This window comes from Electrophorus electricus, chromosome 26, assembly GCF_041902795.1.
Source record: "Electrophorus electricus isolate QZ-2024a chromosome 26, ASM4190279v1, whole genome shotgun sequence".
In the NCBI taxonomy this organism is placed as follows: domain Eukaryota; kingdom Metazoa; phylum Chordata; class Actinopteri; order Gymnotiformes; family Gymnotidae; genus Electrophorus; species Electrophorus electricus.
The window spans coordinates 9,129,043-9,148,483 of record NC_137522.1 but is presented as its reverse complement, the minus strand read 5'-3'; the positions used below and the strand labels follow the sequence as shown (position 1 = coordinate 9,148,483).

The 19,441-nt window shown below is 44.9% G+C and overlaps 4 protein-coding genes and 1 non-coding gene across 7 annotated transcripts in view; 1 reads left to right on the top strand and 4 right to left on the bottom strand.

The window, feature by feature from the left end:
• The window catches only part of unc13a (unc-13 homolog A (C. elegans)), a 33,276-nt gene extending 32,827 nt beyond the window's left edge, over positions 1–449 (bottom strand). Inside the window, exon 1 of the mRNA XM_081708325.1 lies at positions 97–449. Coding sequence (XP_081564451.1) covers positions 97–118 — 22 coding nt within the window. The 5' untranslated portion in view covers positions 119–449. The remainder of the gene's footprint in view (positions 1–96) is intronic.
• Positions 450–1,286: 837 nt separating this feature from the next.
• On the bottom strand, positions 1,287–5,650 carry hmg20b (high mobility group 20B). Of its 2 annotated transcripts, none has more exons than XM_027008173.3 (9): positions 5,587–5,650; positions 4,840–4,931; positions 4,454–4,681; positions 4,170–4,290; positions 2,957–3,012; positions 2,765–2,831; positions 2,462–2,677; positions 2,080–2,212; positions 1,287–1,928 (listed from the first exon to the last, which is right to left on the bottom strand). In XM_027008173.3, the coding sequence occupies exons 2-9, from the start codon at positions 4,915–4,917 to the stop codon at positions 1,916–1,918; spliced, it is 912 nt and encodes a 303-aa protein (XP_026863974.1). In that variant the 5' UTR covers positions 4,918–4,931; positions 5,587–5,650; the 3' UTR covers positions 1,287–1,915. The 2 variants fall into 2 exon arrangements, with proteins under 2 accessions (XP_026863974.1, XP_026863975.1); XM_027008174.3 differs by lacking the exon at positions 5,587–5,650 and adding an exon at positions 5,424–5,547.
• btbd2a (BTB (POZ) domain containing 2a) lies at positions 5,641–11,476 on the top strand. Of its 2 annotated transcripts, XM_035523371.2 has the most exons (10): positions 5,641–5,828; positions 6,718–7,292; positions 7,674–7,793; positions 8,072–8,228; positions 8,801–8,906; positions 9,004–9,201; positions 9,517–9,709; positions 9,854–9,941; positions 10,026–10,172; positions 10,284–11,476. In XM_035523371.2, the coding sequence occupies exons 1-10, from the start codon at positions 5,826–5,828 to the stop codon at positions 10,443–10,445; spliced, it is 1,749 nt and encodes a 582-aa protein (XP_035379264.1). In that variant the 5' UTR covers positions 5,641–5,825; the 3' UTR covers positions 10,446–11,476. The 2 variants fall into 2 exon arrangements, with proteins under 2 accessions (XP_035379264.1, XP_035379263.1); XM_035523370.2 differs by lacking the exon at positions 5,641–5,828 and having other exon boundaries at positions 5,835–7,292.
• Positions 11,477–11,763: 287 nt separating this feature from the next.
• On the bottom strand, positions 11,764–17,478 carry LOC113576208 (elongation factor 2b). Its single transcript, XM_027008172.3, has 13 exons — positions 17,326–17,478; positions 16,005–16,219; positions 15,676–15,857; positions 15,257–15,468; positions 14,774–14,952; positions 14,557–14,662; positions 14,072–14,324; positions 13,706–13,901; positions 13,125–13,491; positions 12,678–13,031; positions 12,401–12,583; positions 12,188–12,320; positions 11,764–12,098 (listed from the first exon to the last, which is right to left on the bottom strand). Exons 1-13 carry the CDS (start codon positions 17,326–17,328, stop codon positions 11,905–11,907), a joined length of 2,577 nt encoding a protein of 858 aa, XP_026863973.1. The 5' UTR covers positions 17,329–17,478; the 3' UTR covers positions 11,764–11,904.
• LOC113576223 (small nucleolar RNA SNORD37) lies at positions 14,419–14,485 on the bottom strand. The gene has a single exon (XR_003410488.1). It is a non-coding gene; the product is annotated as a small nucleolar RNA SNORD37 (small nucleolar RNA).
• Positions 17,479–19,441: the final 1,963 nt, after the last annotated feature.

The window sequence follows — 19,441 nt, the reverse complement described above, 5'->3', positions numbered from 1 at the left end:
GTCAGTAGCCGGCGGTCCATTACAGGCGAGCGCGTCTCCCTCAGGTATGCCATTCTGCCATTCCTCACCGACTGAAATAATAACCCCCTCACTCACCTCCAACACACAGCAGTGACATGTCTTTCTGCTGTTATGTGCAGAAATATGCGTCCCCGTGTTCAGTGAGATAGGCGAAGATAACGGACATCAAACGCTCGGTATGAGGTGATGCGAAGTGGCCACCCACCGCTGCACGTCGGAATAGGCTTTATACACGCAAACTGGCATGCGACAAGTCTTTTCTAAAAAATGTTAAAACTATCCCGGTGTCTTAATTTACGGTCGTCAATGGGCGTCCCCCGCTACACAAACCACAGTTTCGCTGGGGATGTGACCGAGCCCGCTCGTCGTCTCAGCCTCTGGCGATCCGCCGCGCGGCCATCTTGTTCAGCACCGCCGTAACGAGGACAGCCGCGGTCGTGACGTCAGGAAGACCGAGGCGTGGACCGGCAGCGGAGCCGCTCGGCGGCTGTGTGGCTGTGTAAGAGAACACGTCCACGCACGTTTCTGGCGTTCGTATCCGGAACGTACGCGTTTCGGTGTTAAAGTCGCACCAGACCCGCTCTACTAAGTGAGCTACGTGATGCGCCCGATGTCTAATTGAGATATTACTGTATATTACTACCGTCATCCATCAGGCTTTCCAACGCTCACTATGCAACACATCAACTGGAAAGTGGACAATTAAAGTTTAATGGCTTTCCAATATTAGACAATAAGACAGTCGAGGTATCTGAAAATGGCTGGCGTAACATGTTTGGTTTAGATAAGTCTTAGTCCCAATATACCTGGCCCTGAAGTGTGGGCAATGGCGCCCTCTACTGGATAGTCATCTGTTGAACTGAGGAATCTGAATGGTCCCTGCACACTGTAGGTTAGATCCAAGTATCAGTCAAGTTTCTCCAATCATTGCGTTGCACAGCTGAAATTATAGAAATCTGAGCAAATTTTTAGTGTAGTTCCAAATTGCTCACTTTAGTGTGTTGAAATATTAGACATAAGTGAACTTTTAACATTATTTCCATTAATTTTTTTTTTGTAAAGCTCAAACATTTGAGTCAAAAGGCAATTAGTTGAATATTAAAAAAAGAACTTTGCAAATACTTTACAGACGGTACCCCTCTTTATTGTATTTTTTCATTATATGGAGAATAAATTGCTAAAAGTCATTTTTCAAGAATCATAACACTTGAAAACACACACACACACACACACACACAGAGGCTACAGTACATGACAAGTGAACATTTACAAATTAGGACAGATTTTATTTTACAACTCAAACATTCTCTGACACAATCTGAGTACTTACAGGAATGTATTTCCATTAAAATACACAATTATAATAAATCATTATAAACCTTTAGGTTTAAAATTAGAGAGAAAATGGTAAGATTCAATGTCATAATATACCTGAAATGCTGCAATTTCATTGCATATTAGCAATCAATAGTAAAAAAAAAAAGTAGTTACATTTATGGAATCAGAAATGAATAGTTGTAATCGAAATGGCAAACTAGCCAGTCTAGCACTGAAAAAAATCAAGGAATAGCTGATCTAATCTGAAAATATACCATATTATTAAATATACCAAAAGGGAAATTCAAGTTTCAATTTATAAGCATGGCTACCCCATCCCCCCCCATCCCCCACCCCCATTACACTCATTACATAAAGTCTACAAAATATTCCCAGTGACCCTAATGAAATCCAAAAGATGCAAAATAATTAACATTTCATAGTGTGTCCAGTTACACCTTCAGGCACTATTGCTCCACTAAGGCAGACGTTACTCTCCTGGTTGTTGGGGTGGACCTACAAACCTGGACCTCAGGTAATCACTCTGGTCCCATCCCACTGTACACATGCACGTTTCTCAAAAGTGCTCACTAAAGAAGATAAATGAGACAGGAATGACTTTGAAACTCCATATATAACGATGATCCAACACATTTCAACACAACCAGTGCTATTATTAATTAAAGCTATGACAAGTGATTGAAACACTGTGGATTTAGTTTTCCTAGGTGAGCCTGGTACCTGTCTAAGTGAGCCAGAAGGTCTTGGAGCTTGAGTAGCAGGGCACGGTGCTCGTGAGGACTGCTCTCTAAGGCACTGCTCAAACGACTCAGGTAAGAGTCCAGAGTCCCAACCGAGGGAGTCTCACCTGTGCCTGGAACAGGTAGAGACCAAGCTTACATGTGATCGAATATGGATGGGCAGAGTCAAAAACACGCGGACAGATACGTGAACAGTAAACTAAGAAACTAAAAAACAATGACAAAAACAAAACACAAATAACAGGGAAATTCTAGGAAAGAATGCCCTTTTGAACCATGGGCAAAATTCTGCCAAGGTGTCAAACACTTCTGTAAGAGAAAATGCCATTTGTGGATTCGTAGTGTACCTGTGTGCTACTGACCTGGTAGGGGCACCGAAGCCAGATTGCTAACCAGTGTCTGCTTGATGGTCTGCAGGCGGCGCTGCAGAGCCTGCGTCCGGAGCTCGTCCTGACCAAGCTCTGCCTCTAGCCGCTCTTTGGCGCTGAACATGTCAGCAATGTGCTTCTGCAGGACAGCGTTCTGCTCCTCGAACTCCACATTGGCCTTTCGCAGACGCCGAAGCTCCGCCTCCCGAGCTGAAAGACAAACAGTCTGTTGAAAAAGAGTGGCTTATTTAAAAAAATTAAAGCCGTCAACTGTTGTGTATGCTAATAATTGTGAACCTTTGTTCTGGTCCAGAAACTCCTCAGTGAAAATAGGCACGTCGAATCTGTTGGAGATGTCTGAACTCTGGAGGACAGAAGGCTTTAAATAGGTCATGCTGTAAGCATCATTCGCACATTGAAGATTAAGGAGAAAAGTAAATGGCAAAGTGGCTGTTAAAGTTTTATTGCAATTCACCTTTTGGTACTAACCTTAAAAGTTGCTGATCCTGAGCTATTGGCATTGATGATAACAGATGTTAACTCTTCTACAAAAACAAAAGTAAAATTAAAAAGTTTCTCTGAATAAGAATAAGAAAAGAGCCTTTAAGACTATAAGGTTCCATAACCCGTTACTATGCTATATGGCCAAACGTGTGTCGACACAACTCTTAATTATGGATTTGGGTTTCAGCCAAACCCACAGTTAACAGGTCAATAAAATCAAGCACAAATCCATGTGAACACTGGAAGCAGAATGGGTCGTACTGAAGAGCTCAGTCATTCTACACATGGCATAGATTGATACGAGTCAGTTCATGAAATTTCTGCCATGCTAGATCTGCCCCAGAAATTGCAAGTGCTATTATTGTGAAGTGAAAGCATCTAGAAGCAACAACAGCCACAAAGCACTAGAACACACACTGACAGAATAGTGCTGCTGAGTACTGAAGCATGTAATGCGTAAAAATCATCCCTCCTCTGCTTCATCCCTCACTACACACTTCTAGGCTGCTTCTGGAAGCAACATCAGCAAAAGAACTGTGTGCCGGGAGTTTCACGAAATGGGTTTTCATGGCTGAGCAGCCACACACAAGCCTAACATCAACATGCACAATGCCAAGCATTGGACAGTGTTAAAAGCACATCGCCACTGGACTCGAGAGAAGTGGAAAATGGTTCGTTGGAGTGAAGAATTACACTTCACTGTCTGGCCATCTCACAGAACAACGTGGATTTGGCGGATGCCAGAATAACGATACCTACTGGAAGGTATAGTGCCAACAGTGAAGTTTGATGGAGGAGGGATAATGGGATGGGACTTTAGTTGAGTTTAGTGTGGAAGAACTTCAGAGGTCTGCACGAAGTCCTGACCTCTGCTCTTGTGAAGGATTTTGGAATAAATTGTAACATTGATTCAGTCAGGTTTTCCCACTCCACTTCAGTGCCTGACCTCACAAATGCTCTTTTGACTGAATTGGCACAAATTCCCACTCCAAAAATCTTGTGGAAAGCCTTCCCAGAAGAGCGGAGGCTGTTGTAACCACAAGACGAGGGAGGCGGCAACTCCCTATTAACGCTCATGTTTTGGAAAAGGTGCCAAAAAAGTTCATAAAGGTGTGATGTTTAGGTGCCTACACATTCTTGGCCATACGATCAAAAGCAAAGAAAAGGGTTCAAAAAAGAGACCAGAAATTATGCTGACCTTTCTTAATTCTTTTGTCCTGGATTTTGGCATTTGTGATCTGGTAGGCCTCGCTCTTCTGATACTCCCTCAGTTCTCGTGCATACTGCACCTTTTCTCGCTCAGCCTCATCGAGGTAGCGCTGCGAGGAAACAAATTCAACACACTGGTCACACGGTAACGGGAATGGATTTGCTGTTGCACAGAACGCATACTTGACATAGCCTCGTAAACAGATACTCATGAGTGTTCATAACCAACTGCTGACATATTTTTTGCAGTGTTCAAAAAGGAAAAAAAAGCACCTGTTTGTCATGGGGAGCGAGACGGCTCCATTCTGCGCCGAGTCTTTTAGTGATCTCAGGGAAAGGAAGGTCAGGGTGCAGGGCACGAATCTGTTCCCGTCTTTCATTCAGGAAGCGCACGTACCCTGTCACGGGTGCCTTGGGACCATTGGGTAACACCTTCTTTCTTTTTTTACCCTTGGGCCACCCACGCTTTTTTACCGGCTGTGCTGGGAGCGTTAGGCTGTTCTGCAAGATTACATTTGTGGAGGAATTGCACAGATGACACCAGAATTTAGCAGACAATAAATACAATCTAAGCATTTGGGGGGTGTCTAATCGTATGAAATCAAAATACTGAAAACTTGTGAGGCTTCTAGGGCAATGGATACTGGTCTAAATCTTACTTCTTCGTGAGTGGAGTCGGAATGATGGGACCCTTTTGAAGCAGGGGCCTCACTCTGCTCTTGTTTAACTCCCCCCATATGAACGCGAGCTTCTGAGGAGTACATGACGAACATAAACAGAAAGTGGAAAAACAATTACCTGACTGTCAATAAGGCACGTGGGCTGCAAACCGCCATCCATCTGACTAAAACCATCAGCGGTGCTGTTACTGTGATCATATTACGAATGTTTACGAATTTGTTTTCCGCGAAGCAACACGTATTTTTTTGACGACGCAGCTAGCTAACTTCGCACGTTGCTAGCTCATTAACCTAGTTTAGCTAGCTAGCTAAAATGCCTAAACCTAGTTAGGTAACCAGCTATCGGTTCAAATGTAAGGCCATTTTATAGGGAGTTTATTTTACTAATAGCTACACAATTATTTTACTGGTCGTCTGGTAGAGGACCAAGAAATTGCTGTTTGTTTACGACTTGCAGCCTCTTAGCTAGTAAGCTACTAGCTATCTAGCTCAATCTACTACGTATTAGCTGTTAAATGTAGCTAGCTAACTTAGCTAAACAGATAAGCTAGATAGTTAGCTACCTAGCTATCGCTAGCTCCACAGCACTCATTAGCAGTCATGAGAGGTGTAACGGTGTGCGTGTGTTTCCCGAACAAACAGTCGTAATAATCATAGTTATGTTCAGCCAACACTGCCTACCACTTATTTAATTTGCTAGCAGCAACTATTATTAACTTAGCCTACCTGATTTGATGTGTCCCCAAACTCAACAACAGCATATAGGCTACTGTGCAGCGCATTCCCGTCGTTGATTGGATGGCAATGTTTAGCCACGGCGGGTTTACGGCACACGATTGGTCTTTAGTCTCAGTAGGCGGGGCGACGGTTTGTTACAATTTCCTTTGTCATTTAACATTGGCGTGTCGGTTTTTCGGAAAGTGGATCAGAATCAGAAACCCCACAGAGTTGTTAACGGACTGATTATGGTAGGCTATGTGCTTTTGTTTTAACCTCATCTGTAAACGCGAAGGTAGCTTGTAGAAGTACTAATGAACGTAATATGAGTATTACCCTTTAAATAACCTTTCTTCATATATGTAAATATTAAGTATTTTTAAACGTCTGACTTTGAACATAAATGTCAATGATGTTTTAAATCCCAGTAGGATTAATGTAAAAGCAGTCTCTCTGAATGTTAAAGCCTAAATACTGCTTGAAGTTCTGGTGCTTGTGCTGGCTATACTATTTAATTCAAAACTTAATTACAGAGTCTAACGTTGTAACGTTTACCTGACGCAAATGGTCTGTCGTGAGTTAACTACGCTTTTAATATTCTTGGGCTCAGATTAAGTCTTAACCATGACCCTTTTGTAGACAGGTGACACTGGCCCATGACGTTTAATCATGATAGCTTGCTTTCATGTTAGTTTGTTTGCACGTGAAAACTTGTCTTTAGTAGGCCTATATGCAATAGCCCTTCAGGATATTGGGCTCCTGCTTTTAGCGATTAGTTTAATCGCTAAAAGCAGGGCTCGGAATAAGAAAATGAACATTAAGAATAATATATGTATAGCAAGCGTGCAGATGACAATGCTTGTTTACTTCGTAAGAGAGGTAGGCTATATCAATGAAGGGTGGAACAAATACATTAGAATACTGCCTAAGATAACATAAATTGGGGGCACTGCAGCTGAAACAAAGCAGGAGGAGAAATATTGCTGGAAAGTCTTTCTTAAAAAGTGGCCTCCATAATTAGAGTTGCTATGGAAGATGTTCAAGTCTCAGTCACCCAAAGCCATCTCCACTCTCTCGTGGGAAGCTATAGTCATCTGGCCAGTATTTCTGGTTATGCGCTGTTGTGTATGTTTATTCCAGCAAAGCCTGCAGTGCTCACCATCCAAGATGGCTGCGGGTGAGAGCAGTAGCCGATCCTCATGTTTAAACCTGTCTAATTCGGGGCCGCTAGGCAATGCCCAGCCGAGCAACAGCGCGCATTCAACACCCGCAGGCAACGGGGGGTCAGGGGGTACCGCCGGAGGGGTACACGGGACCGCAGGGAACGCCAATCTTCAAGCGGGCCTCGACGGCGGCGGAGGCGCCGATGCCGCAGTAAGGACTACCTCGAACCCTCCCCGGCAGTCAGTAGGTCAAAACGCCACGGCGCCACCGGCTACGACCACAACCGGAGACACCTCGGCCGCTGCGTCAGACATGCCGGCGACATCGGCGTCCAGCGCATCTTCAGTGGATGCGTCCGCGATCTCGTCCTCTCTGCCCCTGCCCAGTAGTCCGGCTTCGGTGTTGGTTTATCGGGAGCCAGTTTACAATTGGCAGGCGACAAAAAGTACAGTCAAAGAAAGATTCGCATTTTTGTTCAACAACGAGGTGCTAAGTGACGTCCATTTTTTGGTTGGTAAGGGAATGGGAGCTCAGCGCATTCCTGCGCACAGGTAGGGAATAATGATGCAGTGGGTTATTTGTTTACTGATGTTTTTCTCCGAATAGCTCTGCTCCTAAATGTAAAAATAATTGAAATACACCAAGCGCCGAAGTGTAGGTTGTATGGACGGCTGAGAACTGCTTGAACCGTACATGCCCAGAGATGATCATCTACTAAAATGATGAGATGGTTAAGATAAAAGTACATGTTACTGCCATGCACGTTAAACGAGGATCTCCGAATCTTTAAAGAGTAAAGTACTCTTGTACATGATGTATAGATGCACATACACGTAACGTCATCGTTTCCCGTTTCGACACGATTTCTGCTAGGACGTAGACTAAATTATCACTGCCCCTTAATTACAGTCTGATCCCATCGCTCTCGACAGATTTGCTCTCGCTGTTGGAAGCGCTGTTTTTGATGCGATGTTCAACGGTGGTATGGCCACGACATCAACAGAAATCGAGCTGCCGGATGTGGAACCGGCTGCTTTTCTAGCCCTCCTCAAGTAAGAATGCGAGCATAATGCGTCACGGTGCACGAATGATTTCTCTTTCTGCATAACTGTTAGCTCTTTGGCCAGAAATGACCTTGAAGTGCCCTCGCAGTCCAGCCGCTACATGGGACCAGCAGTTGCGTGCATACATTTGCATTCCTGTATGTGGAACACGTGGCTTGCATAGTTTGAGTCGCTATGCTGAGGAACATTAATCCACAGCTAGTGGGCAAGATAATGTTGGTGCCTCTCTTGTGTTGACTCATGACCCCCCCCCCCCCCCCCCGCAGGTTTTTATACTCCGATGAGGTACAGATCGGACCCGAGACAGTAATGACTACGTTATACACTGCGAAAAAGTATGCAGTGCCTGCGCTTGAGGCACACTGTGTCGAGTTCCTGAAGAAAAACCTACGCGCTGACAACGCTTTTATGTTGCTTACTCAGGTAAGTGCCCCTGTGGTTGGTATGACCCTTGTTCTTGGTGTGGAAAGCTGTGTGGACACTGTAGCTTAGTTCTCTTGGTGAAAGTGTGTGTCCGTGCCCAGAATAAGTGGACATTACTAGGCTACAATGGCCAATCAAGGAACAGTCTCTGAGTGATGCTGTAACTCAACTGAAGGGCTGCAGATCTAAAAAATAAATATTCTGGTGTGAAATGTTGTCCAATAAATAAGTGGACACCAACATATTTTGGTTTGTGTGCGATAGGCAGGCTTATCCAAGAAAGTTTTTAAAGCATTTCCTTTTCCATTTCACAGTCATTTTTCCCAACTGAGTGCAGATTGACGTCGACAGATGTCACTTTGCTAGCTTGTAAACCAACTTGGCATAATTAACGGCACATTCATTTAGAATGAGGCCTAATGTCTAATTCGCACTTTATGCACCTTCCACATGAAACACATGTGGCACTTTCCGTGAAACGCTGCTGCCAACTCACTGGGGTGCACATGCTTCTGTGTGAGAACCATTGCCGTAGGCCTGTGTTGAAACCACCAACAAATTTTTATTTTCAGGCACGGCTGTTCGACGAGCCACAGCTTGCCAGCCTTTGCCTGGAGAATATAGATAAGAACACTGCGGATGCAATAGCCGCTGAAGGCTTCACCGACGTCGACCTCGGTACTGGATCAGTGTCTGCTCCCATACATATGAGAAAACAGAAACTGAAAGAGGGATGAGCAACACGACTGGGTGTTCACCTCCTGCTGTTTGACAGACACGCTGGTGGCCGTGCTGGAGAGGGACACGTTGGGTGTGCGGGAGGTGCGTCTGTTCGGGGCAGCGGTGCGTTGGGCGGAGGCCGAGGCCCAGAGGCAGCAGCTGCAGCCCACCCCGGAGAACAAACGACGAGTGTTGGGAAAAGCCCTCGGCCTCATCCGCTTCCCTCTGATGACGATAGAAGAGTTTGCAGCAGGTAGCAGCGATATGTCTTTCGATGATAAATACGAAGCACTGTTACCTGTTCAGGAACTCTTCATGCTAATGAATCTATAGACATTTGTCAAATTGAGTCACTTCTTTTTTTAATATACATTTTTTAAACGTCACTTTTTCGCATACTGAGAGGATTCGTACTGTCAAATTACTTAGTACATTCACAGTGGTGAGAGGTCTGGACAAGTCTGTGTTGAGTGGCCTGTTTGGTTTTTTTCAGTCTGAAATGAGCAGGTGATTCATGTTTCCTGAGATGCATGCCCCTAGTGCCTAACCTGGCTTGGCTGTGCGGCAGGGCCAGCTCAGTCGGGTATCCTCACGGACCGCGAGGTGGTCAGCCTCTTCCTGCACTTCACGGTCAACCCCAAGCCGCGCGTGGACTTCATCGACCGGCCGCGCTGCTGCCTGCGAGGGAAGGAGTGCAGCATCACGCGCTTCGGCCAGGTGGAGAGCCGCTGGGGCTACAGCGGCACCAGCGACCGCATCCGGTGAGCAAAACGGCGCCTGATGGAGTTCTTGCTTTGCTTGACTCAGACGGCACATGTAGTTTTAAATCAATGTAGGCGTGGATTTTGGAACTGCGTATAACCACGCACTGGGTAGATGTCTGACCATTAAGTGTTCTCCTTTAGGTTTTCGGTGAATCGCAGAATATTTGTGGTCGGATTTGGGCTCTATGGCTCCATACATGGTCCAACTGACTATCAGGTCAACATCCAGGTATGCCATGTTATTTCAACACGGAACAGCATACACAATTTCTTTAAGATTCCTTAAAAAAAGAACACTCGTCTTGTTGACCAGATCATCCACACGGACAGCAACACAGTCTTGGGGCAGAATGACACAGGTTTCAGCTGTGATGGCACAGCTAACACCTTCCGCGTGATGTTCAAAGAACCCGTGGAGATCCTCCCCAGCGTCAACTACATCGCCTGTGCAACTCTCAAGGTAGTTTGCTGGGTGCTTCATACGCAGGAAGTTTATAATGGTGAAGTTTTTAGACTATAAATTAAAAAAACAAAACAAAACCAAACACAAATGGGCATTGAACTTCTGCAGGGTCCAGACTCTCACTACGGGACAAAGGGGATGCGTAAAGTCAGTCACGAAGCCTCCGCCACTGGCAGCAAGACCTGCTTCACCTTCTGTTACGCCGCGGGCAACAACAACGGCACTTCGGTAGAGGATGGACAAATCCCCGAGGTTATCTTCTACACGTAATGACGGACTTGTGTCCTATTGAAGCATGTGGACACTACATATTATCTCACTGAACTGCACTGGTCTAATTACAGATCAGCAACCAAAAAAAAAATTATTTTCCTTTTTTTTGCCATATGATCAGAGCATGAAAAATGTTATGGAGTTCCCAGTTATACTCTGGGAACAAATTTGTTTTTGTACTTGTGTAGCACTTTGTAGTTGAAGCCTGAATTCATGGCTGACTAGTGATTATTTGCAAAAATAGCAAACTGTCAAGTCATTAGTAGTTACGCTATTGTTCAGGTCTAATACTACCATCACGTTAGTACTGGTCAGCAATGTTTATGGCAGCAGTTTAGTTTGACAATTTGATTTAATGTTTAATAAGTCTGAAGTGGGTCCACCTTTTGACTTTTTGGTGAGATGCTCATCGCTTCGAGTTGCACTGATGCACTTTTGACCCAGATGCAGGTGCATATATTTTGTTTGGGGCATACAATCATATGGAACATGGACTGTTATGTTTTTGACATGAAATTTGTCAGATTAGAAAATGAGTGAAAAAGGTAATGTTTACATAGATAATTGTTCAGCTAGTTGCCCTCCACCAGAGAAACTTCAAGCAGCACTTGCACTGAAAATGTGACAGAATAATTCTCAAGTATTCAGTGTAATGGAGTAGTGGACACCTTTCTACAGTTAATTTTACTATTTCTATCTGGCTAAAAACCACAAGAATATTTGGAAGATGGTCACAAGGAATGTGGAACTACTTGCTAATTTGTAGCCTACCTGTAGTTTCACTAACGCTCACTATAAGTGCTGTATATAAAGGCAGTGCCCTGTAAGTCCAATTAAAATCTGTCCACTTAGTATATTGAGGTTAATTTTTTAATCAGTTGATGGTCCCAGCATGGAGGCATGCATCAACACAATTGCTAGAGTAGCAGCAAGGTCATAAACAACATTTTGCCTTATACAAGTCCACATTTCTCAAACATGCAACTGTACAATTAATAAATTGTAGTTAGTGACCACTACAAATTCAATTGACCCATTTCTACAAATTTGTGTCCCAATGTTTCATTTAGCGGATTTCTTGTCAAAGAACTCAAGTCCATCGATTAGATTTGTGACAGCTGAAGATTGAAAATTTCACTCCTGCATGAGCAGCTGAGAAACCAAAGTGAATCCCATTAACAAGTTAAATCAGCTCCCTTCTCCCATTTATTTGCACAGGAACCCTCTGGGGAAAAAAAACAAAAACCACCGCACCAGCTCCTATACAGGCTGCAAGTCACCCCATCTCTGAAAGCAATCAAATGTCCACACCAAACAATTTTTATTTTCCTTTATTAATTTTTAAACTTTTATTGATCTCTCTACTTTTGGCAAGCATTAGTGCTCGAGATGTTCTGTACAGTCCAGTCCCTCGGTGGGGAGGGGAGCAGGGGGTGAAAGGAATAGGACATGCGTTTTACAATTTGTCCAAGTAGTTATCCAGAGCTGGAATTCCTTCCTTCAGGCCCTTGCGCTTACGGGTATCTGCCACAATCTGAGCAGGCTTGGAACTGGCTTCCATGGGGTCTCCAGGCAGGATCTGCCAGTGGTCAAAGACGCACTGTGGGAACGCCTGGCCTGAGGTGTTGGAGCGGAGGTCAGCAGTGAAACCTGTGAAAAAGATGGATGAATAAGGCCCAGCATTTAACAGTAAGAATCTTGACTCGATCAGCCTGGTGTCCAATTCATGGGTAACTTACCAAAAGACTCATTGACAGGCAGGTATGCCTTGACCACAAACATGGGAGTACCCATGACCTGTGACTCTTCAAACACCAGACCTCGCTTCCTGTTCAGTACACCATAGATGCCACCTACAACAGCCTCAGGGCACTGTGGGCATAAGCAACCTTATTAGCCACTCGCCTTCATCACAAAACCTACAAGCAAATGTAATCTAAAGGCGGACTTACCTGGATCTCCACCAGGTAGACTGGCTCGAGGAGCCTGGGCTCAGCTGTGAGCTGGCAGGCGTAGAGCACCCTGCGGGCTGTGGGAATGATCTGTCCACCACCACGGTGGATGGCATCAGTGTGAAGGGTCACATCATGGATGTCAAAGCGAATGCCACGCATATTCTCTTCACACAACACACCCTGGGAGTTAAAATAAATAAATAAATTCCAGCATTTAGATTACGACATCAACTCCAAGCAATTACATAAACGTGAGTAGTATTAGAGGACTCACCTCCTTAGTGGCCCACTGGAATCCAGCCACCACACTGTCCTTGATCTCATTGAGGTATTGGACTCCCTTGGTCACGTCTACTAGGATGTTGGGGCCAGTTCCGTCAGGACCAAAGCACCAGATCTTACGGGCCTCAGTCACCTCCCACTCGTACTTCTCGGCCAGGTAGCGGGCACGAGCCTTCATCTCCTGCCTGGCTGCAACATCGCCCTTGTCGATGTCTTCAGGCAGACCCTCAGCCAGGGGGCGGGCTTTCATGAACAGACGGTTGTGCTTGTTGGGTGACTTGGACAGGCACATCTGTTTGGACTCGTCAGACACAGTCTCTCTGTAGGACACGACTGGGTCGGATTTCTGTCAGAAACAAAAGTCAGGTCACAAGACATGATGGAAACCCAAGGCTGCTAATAATTGCCCTTTAGTAGTACATTCCACAGGTGCCAGTACCTTCAGTGGAATGCAGGCATGGTCCTCTTCGAGATCCTTCAGGCAGATCTCAAGATGCAGCTCTCCAGCTCCTGCAATGATGTGTTCTCCAGACTCCTCGATGATGCACTGTACCATAGGGTCGGATTTTGCCAGGCGCTTCAACCCCTCCACTAACTTAGGCAGGTCGGCAGGGTTTTTGGCCTCAACCGCCACCCTCACTACAGGGCTGACACTGAACTTCATCACACGCATGTTGTGGGCATGCTCATATGTAGTGATGGTCCCCGTCTTCACCAAAAACTGGTCCACACCTACAAGACCCACGATGTTCCCGCAGGGCACGTCCTCGATAGGCTCAACATAACGGCCCATCATCAAAATGGTCCTAAAAGCAGATGAGGGGAATTTTTTTTTTAACAAGGATTGTAAAGCAGAATAGGATGTTCAGGACTTACTGTTGGCCACTGCTGACAAATCTTTCACCAAGTACACTCAACATCGTAATTCCTCCAAAATTATCTAGTCATTTAAATCGTAAAGCCATTCAGACCTGTGTGTTTGAGCCATTCACAGAGCACTTGAGAAATGGAGAAGCTAACCTCTGAATGGGTTTGAGGTAAAGGTCCTCCTTTTTCCCAGGGGTATAGTTTGGTCCCATAATGCGCACCTTCAGACCAGTGGAGACACAGCCAGAGAAGACACGGCCAAAGGCATAGAACCGACCCTTATCAGAAGTTGGTACCATCTTTGAGATGTACATCATAAGGGGAGCTTTGGGGTCGCAGTTCTTGATACCTGAGAAACAACAAGTTTAAGTTTGCCAGTACCCACATCTAGGTGAAACGAGTTAGGGCTTTTGCCAATGTTAACCATTAGCACAACAATTACTCTCTAAGCCAAGAGCTTCCAAGTCCAACCAATCATCTCTACCCTGCTTTATGCTCCCAACTATCAGTGCAACGTACCCATGGCAGCCTCATCGTCACCAGGTCCCTCATACAGCAGCTCACAGCGGTACTTCTGAGCAGTGACTGGGGAAGGCAGATGGATTGTAATCATCTGAAGCAGGGCTTCCCCAGCTGGTAGCCAACGGCGCATCACCGCCTTCAGCAGGGGCTTGCCCTCCTTCTCCTTGTCCTCGTGATCCAGCTTGATGTCGAGCTTCTCGATCAGCTTGGCGGTTTCCTCCTTCTTGAAGTTCATGATGGCGTCGAAAACCTGGCAAGAAAGAAACCTGGATTGAAGGACTAAGTGACGACGACTAATATCTACATGTCTTGCAATGTCCAATATTAATGGATGCCATGAATAAAATCAGACCATAGTTTTTCATCACTAGACAGTCAGGTCAAAGTGAAGAATTTAAAGTCATCACTTATAGGATCCGGCCAAACGAATTCTACTGAAGAGGCTTTGGACAAAAGACCTAATGAAAATACTGTCCACTCACTTTAAAGATGGGGTCCAGGATGAGCTGAGCGAAGGTTCGGGGAAGCTTCTTGCCTTCAGGATTGGTAGGGCTCTTGGTGAATTTGCCAGTGGCAGGGTCAAAGTATCTATACCAGAGTTGGTGAAAAATAAAAGTTACTCATACACAACGCCAGGCTACATTGCACCACCAGCCCTCATAGCACCATTGTCCATAGGGTACAGCACCAAAGCCTCACCTATCACCCCAAAGCTTCTTCATCATGTCCTCAACCTTCTTGCAGCGCTCTGCTGGTCCCATCTGGGAGTCTCCCTTAGCAGCAAACTTCTTCACGTACATCTCAGCAAACTGTTTGAGGGTGAAGGCCCACCCGTGCAGTCCAGACCCAAATCCAACGGTGCCAACTACTGGATCAATCTAGGAAAAGGGTTGGAGTCAGGAATTGCAGGAATTCAAAAAGCACTTGGAACCATCAAAGCAACACCACAAACCAATTAAGCTTTACAGGAGCTCCATCATGTTCTGAGAAGTACGTGTTCTCATCAGATTAAAACACTACACTAAACACTTTAGGTCCAATATCTTTCAACACTTGTACTGCACAGTTGTCAATACCTGAAGGCTCAGAGATTAAAAATCAGCTGTAACAAAAGGTGGTTGACAGCCTGCCCACAAAGACTTTCCCCAATAACAGATTCTAAAAAATCCATGAGCTTTTCACCATGATGTTGCCCATTGGCCCGTTCTCATCCTCCCCGTAGGTGGAGATGATGACGTTGACGTTCTCTACAATGCGCTGGAAGGTCTGGTACAGCTCCTCAGGGTCCAGCTGCAACTCCAGCAGGGCTCGGTCCATCTTGTTCATCATAAGCACAGGTTTGATCCTCTCGCCGATAGCCTGCCTCAGCACAGTTTCCGTCTGTACACACACCCCTAGGAGGCAAGAAGGAAAAAAACCCACCGCAACATTGAGTGCTTAACATGCCGACCATGTTCTCTCCACAGTTCAAAGGGGCACTAATAGTTTTGAATGTTAATTTCTGCTCAAAGTTGAGAGGAAATAATTTGTGACCCACCAAACAGCCCAGATGCTTTGCCAACATTACATGCTTAGTCACCTCTATAGGATCTTGCACTCACCGGACACACAGTCAACCACCACGAGAGCTCCATCAGTGACGCGCAGAGCAGCAGTCACCTCTGAGGAGAAGTCTACGTGTCCTGGGGAGTCGATCAGGTTGATGAGAAAGCCACAGCCATCTTTGGTCTGCTTGATGAAGGCCAAGTCGTTGTCAGTGAGCTCATAATACAGGGAGATGGCACTGTGGAGACATCGAGAATTGTTATACCTCCACCACAACGCAGGGGTGCGATTACTCCGCCCCTCTCAGCATTGCAGATGGTAGCCGCTGTCGACCAAAATTAAGCTCCAAATGTGGGACTGAATCAGACCCGCCGAGGGGACTCACGTTGACTTGATGGTGATACAACGCTCCTGCTCATCCTTCCTTGTGTCAGTGAAACGTGTCTCTCCGGCACGGGCTGACGCAATGATGCCAGCCTTGGATACCAACGAGTCAGTCAAAGTGGATTTGCCGTGGTCCACGTGTGCAATCACAGACATGTTACGGATGTTGGACTTCTTGTCCATGATGGCACGGATCTGGTCTACCGTGAAGTTCACCTAAGAATTACAAAGATTAAAATGATCAGAACACAAATTAAGGAAAGAATATGTACATAAAGTTCTTCCCTACATACTTTCATTACATTTAAAAAGACCAGAAGAAATGACAAACAAGACATTTAACAGACACACATGCCGCAAACCTCGTATTGAATTATGGCACAAAAAACAAATAGTGCGACCGGCAATATTTTGCTGACTTCACTGTGCTAGCATGACTCAGACAGTAAACGCAAGGCTGGGCTGAGCTCAGTAGAATGAGGAAAAAACAGAAACAAGCAGCCAGCCGGACGGATTAAAAAGAAATCGGCAAACATGCCAACATAACCAAATCCAAACTTTCCTCTTAGTGGGTAGTTTGAGCAAAGTGTTCTCGTAACGTTAAGTTCTATCCTGACAATTTTAAGCACAACCCGTTGCCTTTTAAACGGATTACTTTACCGGCACAATGAGACGACGGTAAGGCGAACAAATTATGACGTGCGCCACATCAGCCGGCAAGAGGCCACGTGTAACGAAGACGGCGCCGCTCGAGCAGGCCGAATAACGTTTCCGAAAACACCGGACAGCAGTTCAGATACTCCACATAAAGCCATGGTCGTAGCAAGGTTATATAGGCCACCAACACATTCCTTGTCCGATGCGGCAAAACAACGACTTCCAAATAAGTCGCCTTCGTATGTTCTTGGTGAAAGAAATATTACCTAGTTGGCTATCGTTAGCTAATCTAGCTAAGCAGCGACCAACGCCTGAATACATAACGCATTGACGAAGTGTCACCCAGCGGCAACCGGCAGATCCACACGACCGGCTAAATACCACACTAAAATGCGCCAGCAGACCACTCTCGCGTCAAAGAAACTCTACTGAATACTCACGCAGACATGTTAGCCTAGCTAGGTTACATATCTCTCCCAAAGCGCCTCGGTAAGGCCTAATGCTTGGACACAATAGCCAGGGTTGCCATCTTGCTTAGGTAGCATAGCCTGCGGTATCGGCATTAACGGCATATTTAACCAATCTGGTTGCTTAATTCGCTACACAACTTTCCGCTCTCAGTCCGTACCAAGACGTGCAAGTCAGTAGCGAAGACATCAACTTACCATTTTGACGGATGGATTTGGATTCGCGGACTGCAGCACCAGACACAGAGTTTTTACGCTGCCTACCTCACTAGGGCATAGGCAGGGAAGAGGCCGCTGACGTCAAGACGTAAGTATATATAGCGAGTGCGTGGCGACGTCGGGCGTCCCCTCAGTACCTTTATTTACACGTCAGGAGACGTTTCCTCGAAACGTGGCAGTTTATTTATGCAAAAAAATAAAATATGATTTGTTATGATCCCGAAACGTTAGCAGTCCTGCAATAACGTCGTTAAACGTGAAACGTTTGTCAGTCAGTACTCATAGGCGCTCCCTAACTGTAACCTAAGTCTTCATACTGCCAGAAAGGAAACATGTAGGATACCACTTGAGCTTCATGTTTATTGCGTTTATGGCAATGCGAAAAAAATAAGGACATGGGATTTCGATGATCTTTGACAAGTTAAATAAATGACAAATACACCACATGCAAGCTTAATTCATTTGTTACCGGTCGCATGGGATAAGATACAACGTAATAATTACCGTAAACAACATTTCGTTTAAACAACACCCCCCCCCCCCAAAAAAAATCCCGAACACAAAAAAGATGTAGTCCTGCCATCAGCAGGTGGCGCTACTTCTCTTCAACAGTTTAACTTCTCTTCGACTCAAGCATCCCAGCAAACGTCTTCTGCACACAGTAACTAGCTAACAAAAATGTGCTGTATAGTAGCATCACGCCAGGCCAGCTTGTTAATTTAACTTTTGACACAACCATTTTCATTAAAGCTCAGTATGATTAATTGCTGTATAGTGTATAACAACAACAACAACAACAACAACTATATAACAAGTTTATTGATGCATCACTATACTGCACAGTGATATTCAACTGTTATTTATTTATTGCGTATAATCAGTTCAATTAGATACTAGAAAAAAAAACTGGCTACACGAAAGCTTGAAATGTAGGAATATTTTGCAGAAACAGGTTTTGTCATGCACAGGTATATTTTAGGGTACTCTGAAGAGAAGTAATGTCTAAGAAGACAAGAATTATGCTTAATCAAAAAAATATAATATTAAAATCTACTGTAGGCTACATGTGCACTGACATTTTCGCATTTTAAGTCATCTTAAACAGTCTAAGTCAAGCTACAAAATATACATAGCACCCCATACATACAATAGAATACTATGGACAACTTGCTATTAAGATATCCCAGAGGACAACTGGAAGTGATGTGTGGTAAAACCGAATGAGAAATCAGCCATCACTATGAAGAAGAAAGGCTGTCTTGTTTGAGGTGAAGAATGCAGGACAGCAGATTTAGCAAAAAATAGTCAGGGCAGAAAATTAGCTTTCATACGGTGGTATTTACGCTATACTGGGTAAACCATACAGCAATCAGATTACCAAAAAGCACTTTGGTCAGCACCTCAAATCTTTTTTTTGAGAGTCCTGATAGTTTATGAATAACATACCAGTCATGAAAACATTTGATTTATATAGCACCTTCATTTAATCTATGATTACGCAAATTAAACAATAAAAATACACTAAGCCTAAAGCTGAATTCTAAACTTCCAATTGACTTGAGTGTTTTAGCATTTCTTTAAGCAACAAATGTGTGTCTGTAGTCCCCTACATTGACTAAGAAGGATTTCGGCCACTTCACACAGAGCAGCTCAGACCATCCTACATTATCAGTGTTTCTGCCTGCCCCTGCAGCAGACCAGGACTTTGACTGGGCTGCGCCCACACTCCATCTCTTCCGTTTGAGCTGTTCTATTGCACGTGTTTTAAGTCGTTGTGAAATCCCTTTCGGCTCTGCCTAGGCTGTCTGGCATCACATTCTCTTTCTTTTGTATATTATTGGCCAACCGTTTCTCCGTTGCCTTAGACATTCTCTTGCGGGATGGGTCACGGACAAACACACACAATTGGGACAGGACTAGGACCTCTAGAACGTTGGACTAAACATCAATTGCTTATGTTTTCATTTTTTATTTATTTTCTCTTCAAATTGTTACTATTGTGGTGACTGTTGTCGGCCAGAGGAGGATGGTTCCCCCCCCCCCCTTTTGAGTCTCGGTTCCTCTCAAGGTTTCTTCCTCATGCTTTAGGGAGTTT